The sequence below is a fragment of the Desmodus rotundus genome, chromosome 4, assembly GCF_022682495.2.
Source record: "Desmodus rotundus isolate HL8 chromosome 4, HLdesRot8A.1, whole genome shotgun sequence".
NCBI lineage: Eukaryota > Metazoa > Chordata > Mammalia > Chiroptera > Phyllostomidae > Desmodus > Desmodus rotundus.
This window is the reverse complement of record NC_071390.1, coordinates 99,663,563-99,676,120: the sequence shown is the minus strand read 5'-3', so window position 1 is coordinate 99,676,120 and position 12,558 is coordinate 99,663,563. Positions and strand designations below refer to the sequence as shown.

The window sequence follows — 12,558 nt, the reverse complement described above, 5'->3', positions numbered from 1 at the left end:
AATTCACATGTATTTTTTAGTACATGAGCATTTCTCTTTACTGTAACAGATGTCTATGTCATTGCATACTTTCACATTTACTAGTTATTTTATGTAATTATGTGTGTACTTTGATGACGGCAAGTAGGAAGAAACCTCATGCTGATGGCTAGTGAGTTGTGTATGTGTTGCACAGTGGGACTAGTTATATTTGGGGTGACAGAGAATCCTTTTGACCAGGATTCTCACACTGTGGTTTCAAGTCAAATCTGTCCAGATGCCGATTTTTCTAATCTTTTATTGTGACACAGACATGCTCATTCATTTGGCATTATCTATGGCTCTTTCTGCAATACGACAGCAGAATTTAGATCGCACAACACACGATCTAAAAGGCCAAAAATATCTCCAATCTGGATGTTACAGAGCAATTTGCTGACCCCTTCTTTATATAGGTTACACATCAACGCAACTGTGATGTGTGGGTGCTCTTTGCTGACTTAATCCTTCTTCTGAATTAAACACCCATATTTGTGCTCCCACATGTTTCTTATGGTGGGTTGTTTGTTGACCCTGGGGCTCTCTGCCCTTTCTCTGCATCACAACATTGTACAGACTGCATTTCTTCAGCTCCCTGTCAGATAGCTGGTGGCCACTTGGATATGGCTGTGGTGGGGCACTGACAGGGAGAGGGAGGCAAAAGCCAGCATGTCCTCCCTGCCTCCACTGGTGTTTTTGGTAGGGCTGTATCTCCTTGGGGCTCTAGTCCTGCCAGCTGGACCTGTTGAGTTCTCATCCAGCCTGAATGTGGTAGTGGCTTCCTGCTGTTTTGCTTTAGCATCCTCTGGTACTTCTTAGTCCTGCCAGTACCTGTGTGACTAGTTCACTGCATTAAATACCTTTTATTTTGAAGACTCAGTTTCTGTTTTCCTGGCTAGACTCTGCTACATGATCTTAGGAGATCCTGAGAATTTTAGCTTCCTACTTGAATAGGAGTTTGTGTACAACTCTCAAAATGTTCCAGATTAATTTGAAAGCAATTTATTTTATTTACTTATTTTTTACTTACCTAGTAAGAAAATAATAATAATGATCAAGGAAATATCTAGAAGCCGACTATGATGAAGTAAAGAGGAAGTACAGTCAAGCTATTTATTAAATGATATTCAGACAAATATGAAAATAAACAATAATGGATTTACATGATTAGAGGGAGAGCCAGTTGATGTGAATCCAAGGCATTATGCAAAACAGTGTGAGTAAAAATATTTTTTGTGCTTCTTTTCTGAAGTGTCATGGTGATATATGTTGGTCATCATCCCTGCAGGGCATGAAGGAGACCCCTGCCTGCGATCATCAGACTGCATTGAAGGGTTTTGCTGTGCTCGTCACTTCTGGACCAAAATCTGCAAGCCAGTGCTCCATCAGGGGGAAGTCTGTACCAAACAGCGCAAAAAGGGCTCTCACGGCTTGGAAATCTTCCAGCGGTGTGACTGCGCAAAGGGCCTGTCTTGTAAAGTATGGAAAGATGCCACCTACTCCTCCAAAGCCAGACTCCACGTGTGTCAGAAAATATGATCTCTTCAGAGGAAATGCATTATGAGCAGACTGTGAATTTGTGCATTTAATGCATCATGGCACAGTGGAAAATAGGATTTGGATCTCAGAAGAATGGCTAATGTAAGGCTTGTGATAAAAATATAGGTCACAGAGTGAGAGAAAGAAGAGAACCGAGCTGATTGGAAAGGGTGACAAACGTAATACAACCAGTGTGTTTCCATTACGCAGCTTGTTTATGTAAATAATGTACACACTTGTGAAAATGCAATTACTGAAAAAAAAGCACAGTGAAAATTACTGACAAATACCATGTGACTTTCCAAGATTTTAGGTTGTGCTGGAGGATCAGTTTCCTTCAGATTGGTGATTATCTACAAAATAACCTAAAAGCCGTACTTCTGTTCATAGTTATAGTTTAACAAAGTACTCGCATTATGTCTTTCTATACAATAAGGTCTAAAACATTAAAAAATTGTTAAATAGGAAATGACAAACCGAGCAGAGTTCAGTTACAACATGGAACCCACCTTTTAATTTGGAACGCTACTACTGTTCAATTAAAGGCCTTGGTAGACAAGGAAAAAAGCAGTTGATATTTTCCAAATAATTTTGAAATAATTGCAGGTCTTTTATCAAGACCTTCAGAAAAGAAAAAAAAACTTATTTTCTTCAAACTGCTTATTTATATTTTCCAATATTTACTTCCACCTATACTTGCTAAAAAACAATATAACAAAAGTAGTCCATTCAGATTCTCACGGAATAACATTGCGTCTGTCTAGATCGTATCTGGTTCCTACCATGAACATATTTCATTTTCCCACCTCTCCCCATTAGTCGTGGAAAGCATAGAGCAGGAATTTCACATTACAAATATTTTAAAGATATCCAAAATACACGGGAAAAAAGCTAATAGAGAATCATTACTTCCTCAAGCTTTGACATGCGCCGTGTTCGCTGGCATTATACTGGTAACCACTCTTGCTCTTTCCACACTCTGCAGTATAGTGGGGTGCAACTGACCATACAGACTGGAGTTGTGTCTGTCCTGCACGGAAGCCAGCAGGGACATGGGCAAAACTTTGTCAAGTACCCAGGTTTGGGCAGCTCATAGATATGTCTGAAGCACAAAACGACTTTTCATATTTGAGTCCCAATGCTGCTCAACCTAAATGGAAGTTTTCTATGGGATTTGACATCTCAAATATTTACCACACAGAGGAGCACAGTGTGAGGTCAATATACCTCAAAGTACATATTTTATACCTTTAAAGTCCTAAAATAATATGAGGGGTTCCCACAAAATGGACTCCCAAGACAGATAGTACATAGTAAATTTCCACTGCCCTCAATCAGTACCTAACTGGCCAGTGGCAACATCTGATTTTTCTGCACCAACCATTCTCTACAACAGCTTTTTGTATTTTTATTATTGTTTTGCCAAAGATATAGTTTCTGTTTTCTGCATCCATTGAGATACAAAATATATAAATGGAATAACTTGTAAAATCTACATAGTGCTAACCTATAAAAACCACAGGTTCTTCATTCTTTGAAACCATTTTATTACCTTTTTTACTTTACTCATTTCTAAATATTATGTCTAGAGCATAAGGCAAAAAAGTTATAGTTGTTATTTTTGACCTTTTCTTTTATAGACTAAAGGTCTTAATTTTCTTTTACTTAACCTTCACTTTCAGTCTCAAATTCAAGTTCTTCCAGTCAAAATTGAACCCACCTGCATGTCTATTAAGAATTTCAGCTTCCCACACACATTTACCAGGATGATTAAGATTTTCATTTTCCTCACATGTCTGAAAAAAACAAAAATTTCAATGAATCTATTCAAGAACCAAAGTCTGTACAAACAGGATTCTATAAGCTTGGCCACATGAAAATGGAACATTTCAGTCAAACGTTTCCTATGTAACAATTACACTTATAATCTGGCTTCTGCATTATTTCCCTTAGGGACATCCCTTCAAAAATTATTATTTGAAGTAATTTATTTACAGGAAATGTTAATGAGATGTATTTTCTTATAGAGATATTTCTTACAGAAAGCTTTGTAGCAGAATATATTTGCAGCAATTGACTTTGTAATTTGGGGGAAATGTATAATAAGATAAAATATATTAAATTTTTCTCTTTGAAAAATTGAATTCAGATTTTTTGGTATTTTGCTTATGGGGAAAACTTTCACAGAATCATAGATTCTCAGAGTTCAACTGGACTCGATCTGATTTTGCAGTCTGAGTAGAAATCCTTTGACACTAACTTTAGCTGAGTTCTGATAATCCACTACCATAGGAACAGCCTGAGTAGAAATCCTTTGGACGGCGTCGCTGCAAGATGGTTCCGGGTGGTTTACTACCACTGAGGGCAGCTCCTTTCATAGCATTGCAGCTGTAAGTGTGAGAAAGTCATGTTTTCATTCGAGTATTCCAGCTTATGTTTTCCACTCATTTATTCTTATTTTGCCTGCTGGGAGATTTGGAGCAAGGATTCTTTACAAACTTCTTCAAAGCCCTTGAAGCCACCTACCACATTTCTTATAATCATCTCTCCAGGTTAAATTTTTCAAAATAGAAATGCCAGCATGCTTAGGATATTGGTTCATTCCCTTATGGTACAAAGAAGATGCTTCCTGAACACAGAGATGTTGGGAGTGTTTGACAAATGGTACTCACCAGTTATGAGACTGGGCATGGTTGTAAGAGCCCATGTTATATTGGAGATGTTAGTGGCTGGAAAATGTGGAAAAATAAACACTCTGTAACATAGTGGAAAGGGTTAAGTATAGCTATGGCAGCTCAAGGAAGCTGAAACAGACCCCTAGCTAGAGGTCAGAGTTAAAGATACCTCGAGCACTGCTGAAATAATCCACATTTCTAATTAGTCACTTACGTGTACTCAACAATAGTTATCCATTTCCTCAAATTCAGAACATTTGTTTTCTAGCTGCAGTGTATCATTATACTATACCAATCATATGGGTGTTATTTTTTTTCTTTTTCTTTTCCATTGAGCTCAGTGAAACATTTGGAGAAGTGACAAATTGTCCTGACTTCCTTTTTAGCCAAGGAATGAAATGCCTATTGTAGCCTTAGGATTTGAGGAAACAATCAATTATACATTTTTCCTTCCCCAAATTCAGGCTATTGGAGAAAAAGGGTAAGACAGAAAGGCAGATGATGACAGATTATCCAGATGTAATTAATATTGGAGAATGTGGCTTGTATCTGTTGGAAAAAGGACACCAGAAAGAGACAGATTCTGTGCCCATTTTCAAGCAAGACCAGACAATGTACATTCTACCTGTGGGAGCTGTACCCATAAAATTTACAACCCAGATGGGCAGAACAGAAAGACACGCTTTCTTCTGGCAGTTAGTGCCAGAGAAGAAGGGTGGAGAAGAGATGGAACTATGTTTTTCTCATCAAAGAATTTCATTTGAAATTCTCCAAAATTAAATAATTCATACCACACGAGAGGAGTAAGCAGGGGATGAGTGAGACAAAGATAATTACACACTACACATTAAACTAATATTAAGAAGTAGAAATGATCCCCCATTGATACCATTCCCCAGATCTTTATATTTTAACCCATTGTACATAATAACCATTTGTCTATGGTGAAGATACAGGTTTTACCCCAAATCTGATCAGCTATCTACTAGAACAGTCCCTAATGAGGTCATTCCCCCAAGGCCAGTCACTCCTTCTGTACGGATCCTCTCAGGACGTGGTGAGCAATTTGGATTTTATCCTCCCCAAACTGCAAAGTGGATGAAAATAGTTAATTAACTCAATTTACTCCACGACCACACTGTCCTCAGAACTGGAAAATAACTCCTCTTTCTCTTTACCATCCCAAATTATGTTTATCACATTATCACAGTCTATCAGAGGTTCTACAGTGAGATTAAATGGCACATTGGGTATCTGATAGTAAAATGTATAAAAGCACTTCAATCATAAAATTCCAACAATACAGAGATGCCTCGCTTTTGAATATAAATTATCTTCCATTAAAAATCCCTAGAAGATTAAGCAAAAAAAGAAAAAATCAAAACAAAACAAAACTCAGAGACACAGACAACAGTGTGGTGATTACCAGAGGGAAAGGGGAGCGGGGGGAGGAAGAAGAGGGTAAAAGGGGAGATAAATGGAGGTGGAAGGAGACTTGACTTGGGGTGGTGAACACACAATACAATATACAGATGATGTATTGTAGAATTGTACACCTGAAACCTATATGCTTTTATTAACTGATGCCACCCAAAAAATTTCAGTTCACAAATCCTCAGAAAAAAATTAAACGTAAAATTTTAAATTCACTTGCTTATTAAAGTCTAAATAATTTGAAGTCAAATAAAGTTAAAGTCTTTATTTGTTATCTTCCTCTTTAGAATAAGGAATCCAAAGAAATTGAAATTCAAAATCCTAAAGTTAATGGTCTGACTTTTCTGCCCTCATTCCACATTTGGCTCTGTGTTCACCAGAGGGGTTCTTGGGATCTGGGGGAAGTCAGACTTCCTCAGTTGCTATGGCCTCGACAGGGTCTCACTGGGATGGCAAACTTCATTTAAAAAATGTCCAATGAATTTTTAGCACACACAAGAGTAAGCCAAAGATTTCACCACATTTAGAAAACAAGCCAATCTCTGGCTTTTAGAGCAGATATTTCAAACAATGTGCCAGGATATGGTGTTGTCAAAAGCTGTAGCAGGGATGCTGGACACCTGGGTGAAGGAAGATAGATGGAGAAAATACTTGTGTCTGCATTGCTAAAAATTTCAATCAATCCCATTAAGCTGTCTGGAACCGATGACCTATGTACTTAAACTTACTCTAGAAAAATATCCCACCAAGACTTTAGCTATAGCCCTGTATTTTACCATATGGTAGAGTGGGAGGAGAATCTACCTGTGTGTTCCACCTACTTTTAGAGAGTGTATGGATGGTATTTGAGGAATTGCTGCCTTCATGTAAATCTGGTCAACTTCAGGAGTTCATCATGGTATTAGCCTTATTGAGGCTTCTTTCTCATGGGCCCAGCATATTAAAAGCATCACCAGTGCTTACCTGAGAATAGGTTTGGTTTGGCAATGTGACATCCACAATATTTTTCAAGATGACTTATTTTTAGAGATGTGCCTCAGTGACAGCTTCCACTGCTTCATGCTGTGAAATTACTCCCTCATCCCTACTTTTGTTCTAGAAACACATCAGTGGATTTCTGAAATAAAATTACTGTTGAAACTTACAAAAATTATTTTAGCAAGGGGTATCCAGGGCACAGAAGATCCTTCCAACTTACTTTCTTTCACTCAAGCACATGTTCACCAAAAGTACCTTTTAAGGAAAGTAGCTGTAGGCACAGTGGATAGAAACAAAGAACCAAATCAATGAAGTTCATTTTCTCATTGCTTTTACATTCCAGTTACTTTTTAGAGCAATAGCTAGGAGGCATAAAGTAACCAAATAATTGATAAATACTATAAAAGACAGAGAGGAACACTTCGAAGAAAACTGCAAATGGTAAAGGAACAGAGAAATGAGTAGTGTTATTTTAAGTTCTATAGTCAGGGAAGATCTCTTGGAGGAGAAAAACATGAAAAGAAACCAGAGTGAAGTGAGGGGTTGGCAATAGAAAGGTCTGGAGAAACAGTGGCATAGGAAGAAGAAGAGAAAGGCACGGAATTGACAGTGCGAAGAAAAGGGGAAGAGTGGAGTGGGATGGGAAGGGGAGGGGTAGGAGATGGGGTCAGAGGAGGATTTGGATTAGATTGTGTAGAGCGTTATTGACCAGTGTATTTTGAAAATGACTTGGAACTGGCAAGAGGTTTTGAGCATGGGAGTAGCAGGAGCTACCATGTTTTGAAAGGATCACCCGGCTACTATGTGGAGAAGAGATTCTATCTAGTGCCCCAGGAAAGAATTGCAGGGGGCTTAGGTTATCAAGGTAGAGTGGAAGTCACGAGAAATCGTTGCATTTTGGGACTGTGGGAGATAGAGTCAACTGGATTTACTGTTGGACCGGATGCAGGTTCAGAGAAAAAGAGTTGGATCTCTCTAGCCAAGCATAAAGATCAGAAACAGAAAAATTGTTGATAAAAAAGTTAGAATTTTTTTCCTGTACAGTGGACTTGAATTTGATATATAAAGAAAGAATCATTTCAGTAGAATCCTGACAATTCTTCAGAATATTGCCCCTTAGTAAGTTTCTCATCATCCAGCTCGAGGGATTAAGAAAAAAAAAAAACAACAACAACAACTCTGTGAAGAGGGATTGCATCAACAAGAAGAGAAACACATGTTGAATGTACTAAGGGGAGCAGTTTCAGACAAATGGGAGAATGAGGAGGTGGCAGGAGGTTTAGAAAAGGAAACAAACAAGGACCAGGGCACAGAGATAGAGCAGAGATTCAAGTGAGTGTGTAAGAAAAAGATGTCTCGAGTGGAATGCTGGAAATCCTAAAAGGTGCTAATAAGATACTTCAATTTGATGCAGATGTCAAGGGGTGTCAAGAAAAACTCATGGGAGGAGAAGAGCTGACTCACAGCAGTAGGTTTAGAAAATTATTTTTACAAAGGGTGTAGCTCAGGCAACACTCCCATTGACAGCGGGCCAATGGGTTGCATTAAAGGACAATTTGTCAAAGCAAGTCATAGTTCTCTTTCAGTCTTAAGTAATTGTGTAGTGTAGGACCTGGGAATTCTAAAGAAATAACAACATGCAAGTAATTGAAGTAGTTTCATGAGAAATACACTTGCCATCATACCTCTCACACATACGTCATGAATACCACAGTGCACAACCTTTTAAAACTTCCTAGGGGTCGACAATTCTTATAGATGCCATGGACTTGTTTTATTTGCTCTACACCTTCCCACTTCACTGCACCTGCTACGCCAGTCATCATTCTGTGTTTAATGGCTGGTCAGCCTCCGGGGCTTAGTAACAGATGGAGAACATCAGATCAGCCAGTGCATGTAAAATATTCTAAGTTCCACTTAAACTTTTTAAGGAGACTTTGAAATTGAGATAATTTAATTTTCCACTTCTTTTCCTAACTGGTCTATTGCTCCTTCCATGTGTGTTCTTCTCTGTTCCAGTAGCCATTTATTCTGTGCCCAATTGTATGACTGAAAGCTTATTTAGATAACATTAAGACTGGGTATTGTGTATGGAAATTTTAAAATAATGACATTCAACCTATTTAACAGAGGCCTTGTCTTATAAATTCCCAAGATCTAAATATAGCGATGCTACCTTTTACAATGCCTGAGAGGAATACACAGCAGAACTATTTCACATGTTTCAAGGGACCTCGAATTCTCTGTGGGGAGTAAACTCCCCAGTACACTCTGGGCTTCGGTTTGGGGCTGTTAAAAATCAACGTCAGCTGTGGAGAAATGTTGGGATGCTATGCAAAACTTCCCTTACAATGAAGGAGTTAGAGACAACTTAAAAGCAGTTAGGATTTTTTTTCTTTAATGAGTATAACATTGCTCAAAACACTGCTGTAAGGTTACAGAAGAGAATAACTGTCTGTTATTTAACAGGGAAAAACATTTCAGGAAATACCTACCCAGTGTTAAGAGTGGAAAAGGCTGAAGAGATTGACCATCTGGAAGAAAGGGACAGACAGAGGCAATTCAGGAAAATGGTCGGGGAGCAGAGGATGTGCTCTTAAGAGTGAACTTTCCTTGGAAAAACGTTTGTTTTGGTAGCCACGAAATAAGTCAAAGGGAGCCCTTGAAGGGAAGGATTGATTGGGTGTAAACTGGCTGTTAGGAGTGGGGGCTTCACAGAAACCAATGATTTAGGGACTGTCCAAACAGAACACTGTGGTAGTCCAGCATTCTCTGATTCTTCAGGTCATCTTACTGAGAAGCCAGATCTTACCTCATCATTAACTGGCAAATGAGATTGTTCATAAGGACGCTCTCACAGGATGCAGACACGAGAGTAATGATAATAGCCGGTACTATTTACACAGCACTTTTACTTTGCCTCAGGATGCCATCAAGTGTATCACTGCACTCTGTCCCTTACAATACGCTTGTAACCCTGGTCTCTTTGAAAGTTTGCTGTGGACCATGGGCTGGCTGAGTGGTGTCTCTATGTCTCTCACGTCATTCATCAGTCACCCAACACCTCTACAGCCAAGAGGGGTGGAGTCAGGATTTGAGACCCTGAGTCTCTGAGGCCAGAGTTTGCACTCCTCCGTTGGCTTATGTGGCCTCCATTGGAAAGAACCACCCCTTTCAGGTTATGGGAGAGACCGCGGCTTGCTCACTGTCACAGAGCTCCTTAGTACCAGAGCTGAGGCTGAAGGCTGCTTTTCATAGCCATATCTTCACTCCAAGAGTTGCTGAGGACTTCCTAAAGCAGTTTCCTTATTTTCCCCGAAATCATAATATTTAGTGCTGGAATTAGGGTTAACAATATATTATTCCTCCCCGCTGATTTCTTTTGAGGAGATAAACTTACTGACTGAGCAGACAATGCTAACAGGAACAGCTTTCGGGTATTTAACGTTCTACAGTTCATAAAGCTTACAAATAAACACTATATCATTTGATATGTGGACAATTGAAATGTAATTTAAAAGCTCAAAATTTTACAAGACTGGAAAGCAGGCACAAAGTTTTCAAAGCAGGATTTGGGGAGTATATGGCTGGAATTAGTTTTGCTATGACTAACATACTAAAATAGCAATTAAATTTCCATCCCACCCCATCTCACATTCTGCCGTGATGACATAGCTCAAAGGAGAAAATTAATCATCATTTTTTGAGAAATACTATTTTTTGAAAAGTCAGTTTAGATTCCATTGAACTTGTAGTCTGTTCAGTGCTCCTTACCGAATATCAATATCTATTTAGATAATACACGGAATTACTAAACATGATGGAAATGTGTAAATCTTTTTTCAACTATATACATTTTAAAAAGTACCCAATCATTCTGCCAGAGAAATAGAAACATAGACTGAACAAAATGACTGGCCAGTGTCACTGGGCTGGGGACCAGCAAAAGTAGAAGTGGAGATTTGCCCAAACCATGAGAAATATACTTTGATTTTTATACCAGTGCTTTACTTATCTGTCATTACTTTATATATTCTTTTAAAATATTACTATATTTCTTGATTATTTGTCTCCTGTGGCATACAGAACTTATCAGCTTCTAGAAAAATGGTAATTTCTTATATTATAATCAGTGCTTCACTGATGACATCTATCCATCCACTGATTCATCCATTCATCCATATGTACTTACATACATGTATCCACCCATCCACCCATCCACCCATCCATCCATCCATCCATCCATTATGTGTGGCTCCTTACAGAAAAAAAGTTAGGCTGATTGTGAGTTCAAATTTTGTTTTCTCAAAAACCCTGGGTTTGATGAATAATTTTCATCAGATTATGAAAGGCACTCTTGAGGAGCATTTCTGCCCTTGAAGAAAAGTCACAACTTGAAGAGTCAGAGTCAAATAAGAAAAGACTGTTAAATCATATGGTTCTTGCATTTTTTCTGTCTGATTTATTTCACTTAGCATGATACTCTCAAGATCCATCCATGTTGTTGTAAACAGCAATATTTCATCTCTTTATAGTTCAGTAGTATTCCACTGTATGTGCGTGCCACATCTTCATCCAATCATCATGGAAGGACACGTAGGCTGTTTCCATGTCTTGGCTCTTGTGAATATAGTTGTAATGAACACAGGGAGGAGGATTAGAAGGGTACAGAGAGTCAAATATATGGTGATGGATAGAGACTAGACTTTGGGTGATGAGCACACAGTGGAATATACAGATGATGTATTGATAATAGTACACCTGAAACATGTAATGTTATTAACCAATGTTACCCCAACAAATTTAATTAAAAATATTAAATAAATAAAACAGACTATCATGGAGGAAAAAAAAACTTTGTATAATGAACACAATTTGATGGCTTAAAAAAAGCAACAATGTTTACTTTGTAATTGGTTTCTACTAAAATGATCTCACTTGGAAAGATCTTTATTGCTTATTGAATTGACATAATTATTGTTATAATATATTTGAAATGGCTTTATTTATTTTTTACATCATTATTTTTATTATTGTATTTTTTTTATTACCACATATCCCCCCTCTACCTTCTTTTATGACAACCAATCACTTTTTAAAAATATACTTGACTGTGCTGAATGGTCTTCCTTTGCCCTCCTGTCCCAGAAGATTGATAGCAATTGCTTCAGTGGGCTGCCTAAACCTCTAGCTCATTGCTGGGTTTGGCCCAAGGAGGATACCCGAGGAAGCTCTGACAGTGAGACTAGAGTGCTTGGAATACATGTTCCCTGGGCTTTTGCCCTGACGTGGCATAGTCTAGTAGGGTCTGCATTCCTCATCAAAGGCCCCACCCCAGAGTACATCAACATCCCTTGTTGCTTTTTCCTAACACTTCCTTCACCATTATAAACAGTCCCTTCATCAGTCTCCCCTCAATTACCTGTCTCTGTCTACCATCTGTTTCCTGCCAGGACACTGACTGATACCTGACCTAGGTATAAGGTTAATATGCTTTTCCTTTGCACTGTCTTTCACAGTTTGTGAAAGTCAAGATGTGATCTAATGAAGATGGTAATTGTCATGTCCAGAGCTTCATCTGCTTCCAGGAATGTTTACTGTTTTCTTTTTTTAAAGTATATTTTATTGATTATGCTATTACAGTTGTCCCAATTTTTTCTCCCCTTTATACCCCCTCCTCCTTGGGCTTTCTCTATCCCCCAATATTCCCATCCCTTAGTTCATGTCAGTGGGTTGTACATATAAATTCTTCAGTTTCTCTATTTCCTTTATCATTCTTAACCTCTCCCTATTTTGTGCCTACAAATTGTGCTTCTTGTTTCCTGTGACTTTTCCCCACATTCTCTCCTTCCTGCTCCCCACTGATAATCCTCCATGTGATTGCCATTTCTGTGATTCTGTTTCTATTCTAGTT

The 12,558-nt window shown here is 38.4% G+C and overlaps 1 protein-coding gene across 1 annotated transcript in view; it reads left to right on the top strand.

Annotated features, from left to right (window-relative positions):
* The window catches only part of DKK2 (dickkopf WNT signaling pathway inhibitor 2), a 95,874-nt gene extending 92,173 nt beyond the window's left edge, over window positions 1-3,701 (top strand). Inside the window, exon 4 of the mRNA XM_024578883.3 lies at window positions 1,307-3,701. Within this exon, the coding sequence (XP_024434651.1) occupies window positions 1,307-1,557 (251 nt within the window). The 3' untranslated portion in view covers window positions 1,558-3,701. The remainder of the gene's footprint in view (window positions 1-1,306) is intronic.
* The last annotated feature ends 8,857 nt before the right edge of the window (window positions 3,702-12,558 follow it).